Source organism: Notolepis coatsorum (assembly GCF_963971535.1).
Source record: "Notolepis coatsorum genome assembly, chromosome: 1".
In the NCBI taxonomy this organism is placed as follows: domain Eukaryota; kingdom Metazoa; phylum Chordata; class Actinopteri; order Aulopiformes; family Paralepididae; genus Notolepis; species Notolepis coatsorum.
This window is the reverse complement of record NC_140165.1, coordinates 54,075,968-54,088,822: the sequence shown is the minus strand read 5'-3', so window position 1 is coordinate 54,088,822 and position 12,855 is coordinate 54,075,968. Positions and strand designations below refer to the sequence as shown.

Here is a 12,855-nt window from a genome sequence, read left to right as displayed (position 1 = left end):
GAATGCCCCTCCCCCTCCCTCTCACTAGTTTAGAAGGGAATGCCCCTCCCCCTCCCACTAGTTTAGAAGGGAATGCCCCTCCCCCTCCCTCTCACTAGTTTAGAAGGGAATGCCCCTCCCCCTCCCTCTCACTAGTTTAGAAGGGAATGCCCCTCCCCCTCCCTCTCACTAGTTTAGAAGGGAATGCCCCTCCCCCTCCCTCTCACTAGTTTAGAAGGGAATGCCCCTCCCCCTCCCTCTCACTAGTTTAGAAGGGAATGCCCCTCCCCCTCCCTCTCACTAGTTTAGAAGGGAATGCCCCTCCCTTCCTCTCACTAGTTTAGAAGGGAATGCCCCTCCCCCTCTCACTAGTTTAGAAGGGAATGCCCCTCCCCCTCTCACTAGTTTAGAAGGGAATTCCCCTCCCCCTCTCACTAGTTTAGAAGGGAATGCCCCTCCCCCTCTCACTAGTTTAGAAGGGAATGCCCCTCCCCCTCTCACTAGTTTAGAAGGGAATTCCCCTCCCCCTCCCTCTCACTAGTTTAGAAGGGAATGCCCCTCCCCCTCTCACTAGTTTAGAAGGGAATGCCCCTCCCCCTCCCTCTCACTAGTTTAGAAGGGAATGCCCCTCCCCCTCCCTCTCACTCGTTTAGAAGGGAATGCCCCTCCCCCTCTCACTAGTTTAGAAGGGAATGCCCCTCCCTTCCTCTCACTAGTTTAGAAGGGAATGCCACCCATTAAGAAGTCCCACTATTCCTCCACTCCGGGACAGTTCAGTCAATATCTGTGACCATGCGCCCACTCTCTCCTGAAGCGTGAAATCATTCAGAGGTTAACCCGTCGGTAGTGTGATAGTAAAGGGTTAACCTTCTGATAGTAAAGGGTTAACCTTCTGTAGTGTGGCAGTGAAAGGGTTAAGTGTTAAACTACCCTCCATCCACAAACGTTCTTGTACAGTATGTGCGGTGAGATTGTCTTCTCTGCTAGTTGATCTCGGATCGTCTTCTCTATCATGTCCCCAAACTCGCATGGCATCATCGCAGGGCAGCGGCGTACAACTCTGCTCCTCTATGCTCTTTCGCCCCATTGCCGAAACGTACGACTTACGTAAACGTACGTATCTTTCTGTCATCACGTTCGTTTTTGGGTACAAAGAAAGCTCTCAATGCTGCCACTGCAGTCGTGTATCTATCATCGTCCAGTTTTAATGTATAGAAAGGTCTTTGTCCTTCTGTGCCCAACAGTGGATCGGTAGTGTGCGCTTCTGTGTGTCCGGAATTTCCTTGTTCAGAAGAGCGAGAACGTCATTTTCTAATCCAGGCATTAAACGCAGAAAAGGTGTGGGTGCAGGAAGATTAACTGCCATCCTCGTCGTCAGTATGTTGTGTCATATTCAAAGATCCCATATTATACAGACCTCTCCAGTCCTCCAGATCTAGGCCTATACAATGTTTGTGTTGAGCTCTTACACCTAGAATACAATAACAATACTAGAATGTAATTTTAGTAGAGTAGTCCCAGATTTCATCTAGGTGACAAACCCGAGGGCTTCGGCGGAGAGTGGCCTCTGAGAATGTTCACACCTACTGACTGAACTGTCCTGGGGCACAGGAATATATGTGAATTCTTAAAATGTGCGACATTCCCCTTTTAATAGCGGAAGCAATAGTTACATTAATATTAGGGCTGTCAGTTTATCGCGTTAATTAGATTAATTAATTACACAGTAAATTATCGCGTTATGAAAACTAACAATTTTTTTTTTTTTTATATATATATATTTTTTTAAATCTCATTAATTCCATAAGAACGTAAAATAAACATTTACAGACTTTCTTTTTTAAATGGTCCATTTGCATGTTCTTGGTATCTGAATCTAGGGACATCTATGGATCTCAGGGAATGTATTCCCAGTGTCAGAAATACTGTGTCTGTTACTAGGCTTGAGTAAATTGTAATGAACCAAATGAGAATATCAATAAAATTTTTACTGTGAATAACACCATGCTAAAATTGACCAGACCTGAAAAATCTAAGCAAATGAATAAAGGGAAGATAATTAAACAGAAGGTTTTGTAGATACAGTACTGAATTCTGCCATCCAGACACATGCCATTTGAAATATGATTATAGAATATAGAATATCAGGGCTAAAATGGTTATGCGATTAAAATGCGATTAATTAGATTCATTAATTACAAATCCTGTAATTAATTAGATACATTTTTTTAATCGCCTGACGGCCCTAATTAATATACATGGTATAGATGTGTGATTGTGTGAAGGATACTGATCCAGCTTCTCCCTCTCGCCCATGTTCTCCACGTTCTCGATCAGCTTCCTCATGCCCTGGATCCACGACCGGGCCTCCTCCGCAGACTCGGCCACCAGGTCCAGGTTGCCGCGGCGACCACGGAAGACCAGTGTGAAGCAGCGGTCCGCCGGGAACTCGTCCGCGATGCTAAGCAGGACCTCGGACTGGTGGCCCTCACGCACCGCCTCCACGTCGCTCACAGAAACTGATCACAGAGACTGGGATTCACTGTACAGTAGCCTCAAGTCAAGCCTCAAGTCCCGCCAGCCTCGAGTCAAGCCTCAAGTCCCGCCAGCCTCGAGTCAAGCCTCAAGTCCCGCCAGCCTCGAGTCAAGCCTCAAGTCATTAATGTCAAGTTTAGAGTCAAATCTCAAGTCATTAATGTCAAGTTTCAAGTCAGGTTCCAAGTCTAATGTCAAGTTTCAGGTCAAGTCCCAGGTCATTAATGGCAAGTATCAAGTCAAGTTCCAAGTCATTAATGCCAAGTCAAGTTCCAAGTCATTAATGTCAAGTTTCAAGTCAAGTCTCAAGTCATTAATGGCAAGTTTCAAGTTAAGTTCCAAGTCATCAATGTTAAGTCTCAAGTCAGGTTCCAAGTCACTAATGTCAAGTCCCAGGTCATTAATGGCAAGTCAAGTTCCAAGTAATATATACGAAGTCAAGCCTCAAGTCATTAATGTCAAGTCAAGTTCCAAGTCATTAATGACAAGTCTCAAGTCAACTACAAGGTCATTAATTTCAACTCTCAAGTCCTAATGTCAAGTCTATTATATGACAGCTATAATTAATTTATCATAAAGGGGACATATTATGGAAAATGGCTCTTAGTCTTTGAAATGTTATTCAGGCGCATACTCCTTGCTGTTTGGCCAGGGTTTGAAGTTTTCAGATTTTAAATATGTTGTACATTTATTTACATTTAGTCATTTAGCTGACACTTTTATCCAAAGCGACTTACAAGTTCTGTACGACAAGTCATCAGGAAGGGCACAACTCTATCAGCTGAGTAACAATGTTCATCAAAGTGTTGAGTGCTACAGTGTGTTTATTAGGACAAGTGCATGACAATAAGGTTAGTTAGGGTTATATATATACCGTATATATATATATATTTTTTTTTCTTTCCCCCCCCCGTTGTGATGTAATAAATTAGCTTTAATCAATCAATTAGCTGTGCTTAGCCAGGAACACAGCCTACCTCGTGTACTGCACAGTTTGTAAAATGTCTTACTCTTGGCTGTGGGGCAGCCAGGCAGGGAAGGAAATCATGAATGTAAAGTGTGGCGTGTTGCTACAGCCACCAAGAACACTGTTTCAATACAAGGGAAGAAAGAGGTGCTGGAAAATAAATCATTCAAATTATATTTAGAGTGAGTTCCTTTGCAAAGAAATGTGTAAAACAAAAATGCATATGTGTTCTGAGTTTGTCACACCACAGAAAAGTGTTATTAACCACCGAGCCAAATGTGAATGGTTAAAAAACTTTAATAGCTATTATGAAACCCAGCTGAAAAACAGATCATCTGGGTCAGGTCATCTGCTCAGACCATTTCTCAGGATTGTGGGGGGGGGGGGGGGGGGGGTCAGATCACACTTGATTGACAGCACCCCTCTCAGCTCAAGTGACATTTTATTTTCCATTCAATCACTAAAACGCTTTACGTTATGTCTAGTTTAGTTGTTTTCTATGTATCATGTTGCGTTTGCCTTGTCTCACTGTCTTGGTCTAGTTCTTTGTATTACATTTCTCTTGCCCTGGTTCAGTGTATTTTGTTCCTCGTCTAGTTCCTTACTTGTAGTCCTTTGATTTCCTGTAGTTCTTTGTTAGTCAGTTTCCCTCCCAGGCGTCTCCCGTTTGTAATCCTTACCATGTGTATATGTAGTTTGCTCCCTCTGTTCAGTCCTTGTTGTGTCAATGTAAATGTATTCCTAGTCCTAAATTGTAGATGTTGGAGATTTAAAATGTTTTTCCCGGGTTGAGAACCATTAGTGAGTCTATAAGGGTTTGAGGGGGCCGACTAGGGAATTTGGGGTTCTGGTTCTGTGTGAAGTGCCTAATTTGGAAGAAACGAAACAGGCTGGTGGGATTTGGGAAGGTCGAATTTATTTACAAGGTCTGGAAAAGACATGAAAGTCCCTTGGTCATAGAGATCATTAAAAGTGGTTATCCCTTTGTCAAACCAGACTTGAAAGGAAGAATCAGTGCAAGAGGGCAGGAATAAATGATTGTTAAAAGTGGGGGAGAGGTCAGAGGCCCTATGGAGGCCGAGGCTTTTCCTGATTTGAATCAACATTTTTGTGGAGTCGACCACCATTGGGTTTGCAGAAAGTCCAGTAACCGAGATAGGGAGTTGGGAGCACAGCAGAGAGCGAAGAGAGTATCTAGAGGAAGAGAGTTCCATGTCGACCCACACCGGGCATAAGTTGTGTCGTGCCCCTCATCCAATATAAAAGTTTGTGGATGTTACACGACCAGTAGTAGTGCTGGAAATTAGGCAGTGCCAGTCCCCCTAGCACTTTGGGGAGTTGTAGTATTGATCTCCTCATCCGTGGGATCTTATTGCCCCAGAGGAAGGAGCTTATTAATCGACCGAGTGTCTTAAAGAACAACTTCTTAATGAGGACTGGGATATGGGTGAAGAGATATAAAAACTTTGGTAGCACTACCATTTTGATTAAATTGACTCTGCCCACTAGTGACAGTGGAAGACATGTCCACCTGTTGAAGTCAAGTTTGCACTTTTCAAGAAGAGGTGAGAAGTTTTTCAAGAATGGCATCCAATGTAATAAGAAAAAGTCAACCAACGAACTCGATTCTTGTACCGGATCTCCTCTCTGGTAAACAAGAATACCCTGAAGACTCTGGCAGGAGCACTCATTCAAGGGTACAATGACTATGCTTGCACCTCATGGTACCAAAGCACCTCAAAGGCACTAAAAACCAAATTACAAACATCTCAAAACAAACTAGTCAGACTACTGCTTGACCTGACTCCTAGAACCCACCTCACCCCTGCCCACTTTGACAACCTAGGATGGCTTAGAGTAGACGACAGAGTACAGCAACTTGCAATGGGCCTGGTCTACAAGATACACTACACGACCAAGGTACCCATGTACATGTCAAAATACTTCCCAAAGGTCAGTGAATACCACGATCACAACACCAGAGGGAGCTCCACAAATCATGTTAAACCCAGATTCGGCTCAAACAAGGGACTAAACACGTTTAGCAATTATGTCACATCAATGTGGAACGCCCTACCCAAAGCTGTAAAGGAATGTGAATCGCTACCCACTTTCAAAAACACTCTCAAAAACACCTACGGGAGACTGCAATTCGAAACTGGCCCCTACAAATGTCCTAACCCAGTTGTACAGTAAATTACCAAGTATGGCTTTGTCAGTATTCCAATGTACAGTGTACAGTGTGTGTCATCCCTACCCAACCCCCCCCCCCCCCCCCCCCACCTCCAATGTACACCCCCCCCCCCCCACCCCACCTACCCAACCTCCTCCAATGTACAGTTTCTACGTCAAATGTATATACACTCTTTTTCTGGACACTTTTTGTATCACAAACAGTACTGTATTTGCAAATCTGGTATGTCATAAATGTATAGATGTAGCAGTACTGTCTATCTGTATGTCGTGTGTGTCATATGATGAATTGAAAATGGGGGACCCTGATGTAAACAAGACGAAAGTCTTTCTCTGGTCTGCATCCCCTTAACAATTGTATGTATTGAGCTGTACTGTACTGTACCCATTCTGCAATCTGTTAATAAACTTTTCAATCAATCAATCAATCAATCAAACATTGTTTGGATTGAGTTGGTGATGTTAACCCGGGGTATTTTTTTGGCTGAGGTGTTGATTGGAAAGAGTTCGCTTTTATGAAGGTTTAACTTATAGCCAGAGTAGGACCCGAACTTGTCCAGTGTATTAAGAATTATAGGGAGAGAATTAGGGGAATTGAGAATATTAAGAAGCCTTCTAGTGTTATGAGTATTTTGTATTTTTACATGTGGAGTGACTGACTTCCTGGGTTCTTACATGTGGAGTGACTGACTTCCTGGGTTCTTACATGTGGAGTGACAGACTTCCTGTGTTCTTAGATGTGGAGTGACTGACTTCCTGGGTTCTTACATGTGGAGTGACAGACTTCCTGGGTGCGTGTATACCAAACCAAGCCGCATTTCTCGGAGACGCTCTCCGATTGGCGCTGACTGACGCTCTCTGATTGGCCACTGACGCGTTTGCCCAATCCGTGACGAGCTGTGTCTTTGCCCATTTCCACGCCAAACAGCCTGCAAACTACCTGGCGTTCTATCGCCATGCTCTAAGACAAACTCTAACCTTAACCAACTTCGAAAGAGTGCCTAAGCTTAACCGTCGAAAGAACTTGCCGTCACGCTCTAAGACAAACTCTAACCTTAACCAACTTCGAACAGTGCCTAAGCTTAACCAGTGTAGAAACAGGCGTCGGCCAATCAGAGAGCGTCTCCGAGAAATGCGGCTTGGTTTGGTATTCACGCTTCCTGGGTTCTTACATGTGGAGTGACAGACTTCCTGTGTTCTTACATGTGGAGTGACTGACTTCCTGGGTTCTTACATGTGGAGTGACTGACTTCCTGGGTTCTTACATGTGAAGTGACAGACTTCCTGTGTTCTTACATGTGGAGTGACAGATTTCCTGTGTTCTTACATGTGGAGTGACTGACTTCCTGGGTTCTTACATGTGAAGTGACTGACTTCCTGGGTTCTTACATGTGGAGTGACTGACTTCCTGGGTTTTTACATGTAGAGTGACAGACTTCCTGGGTTCTTACATGTGAAGTGACTGACTTCCTGGGTTCTTACAGAGAGAATGTTCTGTTGGGATCTGATCCCAGACCAGCAGGTTCTTACATGTGGAGTGGGCGTTACCAGCCTTCTTGGACTTGTACCAGATGGTCATACAGTCCTCCTGCAGCTTAAAGTAGCGCTGCTTCTTCCAGGTACGAGACTTGATCTTCCTCATCTGGGTCCCGACCAGCATAGACTGGAGGTTATCATCGCCCTGGATACCTGGAGAGAGAGACAGACAGAGAGAGAGACACAAACAGAGGGAGAGAGGGAGAAAGAGAGGGAGACACACCCAGAGAGAGAGAGAGAGAGAGAGAGAGAGAGAGAGAGAGAGAGAGAGAGAGAGAGAGAGAGAGACAGAGAGATTACAAATTATATATTGATAGATGTGTTGATGTATAGATGATGTAAAGTGAGATAGAGACAGACAGACAGAAATACAGACAGAGAGATACATATTACAAATTATACATAGATGTATTGATATATAGAGTAAGAAAGATAGATAGCAGGAAAAAATCTAAAATAAGAGGGAATAGACACACAGAGTGAGTGAGTGAGCGGATGCACGTGAACACAAACGCACACAGTAATCCAGCCATTAACAGACAAGAGATTTTCTTGAGCGGAAGGAGAATTTGCACACCCCGTGCAGATGCGCGTGCACACACAGACACAGATACACACTAACAGTAACACACAAACACACACATAAACACACAGTAAGCCAGCCATTAACGGACAAGAGATTGTCTTGAATGGATAAATTAATGCAAATTTGGACACACTGTCCTGAGCTTTGATTGATTAAAGTAAGTCCCAATCCCATTTCAGCAGGCGAAAATAAACTTACGCAAGCCACTCCCCATGGACGCCATTGTTCAGTCACACTTCTGTCATCTGCAAAGAAAATAGAACAGGCAATGTCAATATATAGTTACTGCCAGTGGAAAGTAACTGAGTGCTCTGACTTACGGACCAGCTAGCCTAGTTGCCCAAAAACACCTCTCCCGGAGTTTTAAGCTAGGCTAGTGGTCCGTATCTGCTTTCATTCATTTGTGCTAAGCTAGGCTAGCTTGCAGCCGGATAGCTTTCTACTGAACGCACATAGAGGTATCTATCTTCTTATCTGACTCTGGAGAAGACAGTAAGCGCATTTCCCATAAGGTCGGTGTGTTCCTTTAAAGGTAGAATCTGTAATGTTGTCAGGGACCTTGAAGTGATTTATTAAGTACAGTTCGTTTTTTGTAGTTTGTCTTTACTGAGACACACTGTAAACAAATGTTTACATATGTTTGTTTGAAGATGTTTCAACTTATATTTTCAAGATCATTCAATATCAAGTTCACTTCTGTTTAGTTGATCCAACAAAAGTAAAGAAGCCAATGTAAAAAGGTCTTGTGTTATGTTGCGTGGAGGTCAAGTGTGTGTTTGTGTGTGTGTGTGTGTGTGTGTGTGTGTGTGTGTGTGTGTGTGTGTGTGTGTGTGTGTGTGTCAGTGGGAGTGCACTGACGAGGGTTGGGAGGGGGAAGGCAAAACCACGACCACGAGGACAGAGCTAGCTTCGGCTAATAGAACAGATAGCTACAGGCTAACGGAACAGATAGCTAACAGGCTAACAGGCCACAACCACCGAGCGGGTATCGAGAAATTAATCTATTAATCTAGGTTCATTAGACCATCAAAGACTTTCCATTTTGTATGTTTATGAAAAGAAACATCCGCTGATAAAGAGACCACGTTTCCAGTTGATTCTTTTGCCCGGATGCATTACGGGAACAGTGTTCAGCCAGTAAGATAACCATCAACAAACAACAAACACAACGCAGAGACTTCACGGAACGGCAGATGACGGGTTGATAAGGGCTGAGAACACTGATATCTATCAATCTCCATGTGTAAAAACTTAGTGGGCGCCACCATGCCAGTCTAGACTAGAGTAAACACTGCATCCGCATGTGACACAGGAGACAGGACTGCGCTGCAGCTACAGTAGCTACCAATCTACATAAAAATAACGCAGTAACAAACCATTTAGTAATGGTAATTGAGTTACTGAATTTGAAAAGTAATGCGTTACTGTAACACTGGTGATAATATAGTGTTGCTATGGATGATCGATGGGTGGAGATTAAAACAGGCGAATAGTTGGTATGTATGTACATATACATGTAATAAAACACATATATGTACATGATTTAATTTCTTTTTAATAATTTTCTTTTTTTAATCTAATAAAAAAATCCCAGATATCTTCTCTCCAGACATCCTGAAGCTCTTCCAGACGAGAGGCCTTGATACAATCGTATGATGACTGGGGTGGAAGTTACGTGTGTGTGTGGTGTGTGGTGTGTGTGTGTGTGTGTGTGTGTGTGTGTGTGTGTGTGTGTGTGTGTGTGAGATTGTAATGATAAACCCTGGCCACCTTTCAACCTGCCTACCAGAATGACAGCTCAAAGGAGTCCCAGCAACTGCCTCCTCAGGTGTTGGCCTGAGTAAATCAGGTATCCATTTGGTTTATTTTTATGCAATTTAACGATATTGGACAAGTGATTTTGAGATAACTTGCTTATTACAAGATGTAAACTACTAAACGAGTCGGTCGCAGTCAACCAGCACCTGCTAACAGGTCTGACCCTTTAGCTCATCTGGTTAGTGTGGATCCTATAGTCCTAGGTAGGGATGCACCGAGCCTACTTTTTCAGTCCCGATACAGATACCTGGGCTTTGGGTATCGGCCGATAACGAGTACCGATCCGATACCCATTGTTCAATTAATAAACTGTATGCCTCACTGTGTGGAAGAGACTGGGATCATTCTTTTGTGCAAGGCAACATCAGGCTTGACTTAAAACATTACTTTCCTAACTTAGTGAAACAAAATGTAACAAATTAACAAATAGATATAAATGTACTGAATTGTTATTTATTATTATATTTTACATATATTATATATAAAAGAAAATTCTATACCCGATCCAGCTATTTTAGTCATATCGGGGCCGATATCCAATATCAATATCGGATCGGTGCATCCTTAGTCCTAGGTTCAAATCCACTCGGTTACATTGGCGACAGTGGTGGGATCTCACTGCCCTGTGAATCTGTATCCAGGTTCATGTAGCAATGGGGGGTGGGATCTCAGTGCCTCAACCCCTGGGAAAGTGCGTGCATGGTGAGGATGCACTTCTTTGGGAGAGGACGACTGTAAACTACTAAACGAGTCGGTTGCAGTCAACCAGCACCTGCTAATGTGGCTGACCCTTTAGCCCAGCTGGTTAGTGGATCCTATGGTCCCAGGATCAAATCCACTCGGTTACACAAGATGTATTAAAAAATACACCATGCAGACAGAAGCCCTAAGAAGCCTTCTACCTTTTTAAATGATCGAGCTCCAAGCAAATTCCTCGACTCTCAGCTCTATATTTTCAAGTATGTATATATCTTCTTACATGAGAGTTGAGTTAACTACATAGGAGACATTATATTTAAGGAAACATGGCAACATTATGTGCAATGTGCTTACCATCTTCTCCAGAATCAGATGAGAAGATAGATGCCAATTTCCTCTCTGTGTGTTCAGTAGAAAGCTATCTGGCTGCAAGCTAGCCTAGCTTAGCACAAATTAATGTAAGTGGATGCGGCCCACTAGCCTACAGTAGTTTAAAACTACAGGAGAGGTATTTTTGGCCAACAGATAGGCTAGCTGGTCCGTATCTGCTTCCATTAATTTGTGCTAAGCTATGCTAGCTTGCAGCTGGATAGCTTTCTACTGAACACGAGAGGGAATTGGTATCCATCTTCTTGTCTGACTCTGGAGAAGACGATAAAGCACATCTCCCCAAATGTTGGCGAGAGGTCTTGGTCTTTGGTCGAGAAGAAAAGTAAAACAAATTCAGTCGTCGTCATATGATGTTCTCAAATCAATGAGATCATGTTTGATAATTGTGATTTCAATATCAATCAAAATAATCACGAGTATGACTTTTGCCATAATCGAGCAGCCCTAATACACACACATTAACATTATCAAGGAAAATAAGACTCAGGAATAAAGTCATAACGCCTTAATTCCACTGCGGTCCTCTGTGTTCATAGAAGTCCACAACCATGCATCAGCAAACTGTTTTTTCCAACCCTATTGTCTCTGTTGGGTCGTCACACAGCTGCTGTGTCTACAGTGTAGAGCGGGTCTTGCTCTGTGTTGCCCTGTCCTGCTGTGTCCTGTTGTAGTGTGTTGTAGTGTGTTGTAGTGTGTTGTAGTGTGTTGTGTTGTAGTGTGTTGTGTTGTGTGGTGTGTTGTAGTGTGGTGTGTTGTAGTGTGTTGTGTTGTAGTGTGTTGTGTTGTAGTGTGTTGTGTTGTGGTGTGTTGTGTTGTGTTGTAGTGTGTTGTGTTGTAGTAGTGTGTTGTGTTGTAGTGTGTTGTGTTATGTTGTGTTGTAGTGTGTTGGGTTGGGTTGTGTTGGGTTGTAGTGTGTTGTGTTGTAGTGTGTTGTGTTGTAGTGTGTTGTGTTGTAGTGTGTTGTGTTGTAGTAGTGTGTTGTGTTGTAGTGTGTTGTGTTATGTTGTGTTGTAGTGTGTTGGGTTGTGTTGGGTTGTAGTGTGTTGTGTTTTTGTGTGTTGTGTTGTAGTGTGTTGTGTTGTAGTGTGTTGTGTTGTAGTGTGTTGTAGTGTGTTGTGTTGTGTTGTAGTGTGTTGTGTTGTGTTGTAGTGTAGTGTGTTGTAATGTGTTGTAATGTGTTGTGTTGTCTGTGTCTTTGTTCTCTTGTCCCTCCTCTCTGTCATGGTTGCTGTGGCTCCACTATTGGAGGCACTAAGCCAACTAAACCCCTAAATCTCTGTGCCGTGGTTTAAAATTCCTTTCACTTGCGATGACATAAGCCTGGCTGGCCCTGGGTTAGGGTTAGGGCCCTGGGTTAGGGCCCTGGGTTAGGGTTAGAGTTAGGGCCCTGGGTTAGAGTTAGGGCCCTGGGTTACGGTTAGAGTTAGGGCCCTGGGTTACGGTTAGAGTTACGGCCCTGGGTTACGGTTAGAGTTAGGGCCCTGGGTTACGGTTAGAGTTATGGCCCTGGGTTACGGTTAGAGTTAGGGCCCTGGGTTACGGTTAGAGTTATGGCCCTGGGTTACGGTTAGGGTTAGGGCCCTGGGTTACGGTTAGGGTTAGGGCCCTGGGTTAGGGTTACGGCTGGGAGTGGGTGAGAGGAGAGCCCCAGACGAGGAACCAGATGACTGTTTTAGAGGAACAACATTTTCAAGTTGTTGTGTTCATTCGTAGTTAAAGGCGGTCCTCGCTCCACAATGGTGGAACGAACTTACCACCACAGTCAGGACAGCTGAAACCACCACAGTCAGGACAGCTGAAACCAGCACAGTCAGGACAGCTGAAACCAGCACAGTCAGGAACCAGCACAGTCAGGACAGCTGAAACCAGCACAGTCAGGACAGCTGAAACCACCACAGTCAGGACAGCTGAAACCAACACAGTCAGGACAGCTGAAACCAGCACAGTCAGGACAGCTGAAACCAGCACAGTCAGGACAGCTGAAACCAGCACAGTCAGGACAGCTGAAACCAGCACAGTCAGGACAGCTGAAACCACCACAGTCAGGACAGCTGAAACCAACACAGTCAGGACAGCTGAAACCAGCACAGTCAGGACAGCTGAAACCAGAACAGTCAGGACAGCTGAAACCAGCACAGTCAGGACAGCTGAA

General features: G+C 43.9%; 1 protein-coding gene across 1 annotated transcript in view; it reads right to left on the bottom strand.

Moving 5' to 3' along the window:
* Positions 1 to 8,044, bottom strand: part of plcd4a (phospholipase C, delta 4a) — a 98,743-nt gene extending 90,699 nt beyond the window's left edge. The window contains exons 1-3 of the mRNA XM_084335625.1: positions 7,995 to 8,044; positions 7,205 to 7,363; positions 2,270 to 2,498 (exon numbers count right to left, since the gene is read on the bottom strand). Of these exons, the coding sequence (XP_084191751.1) occupies positions 2,270 to 2,498; positions 7,205 to 7,363; positions 7,995 to 8,019 (413 nt within the window). The 5' untranslated portion in view covers positions 8,020 to 8,044. The remainder of the gene's footprint in view (positions 1 to 2,269; positions 2,499 to 7,204; positions 7,364 to 7,994) is intronic.
* Between the last annotated feature and the right edge of the window lie 4,811 nt (positions 8,045 to 12,855).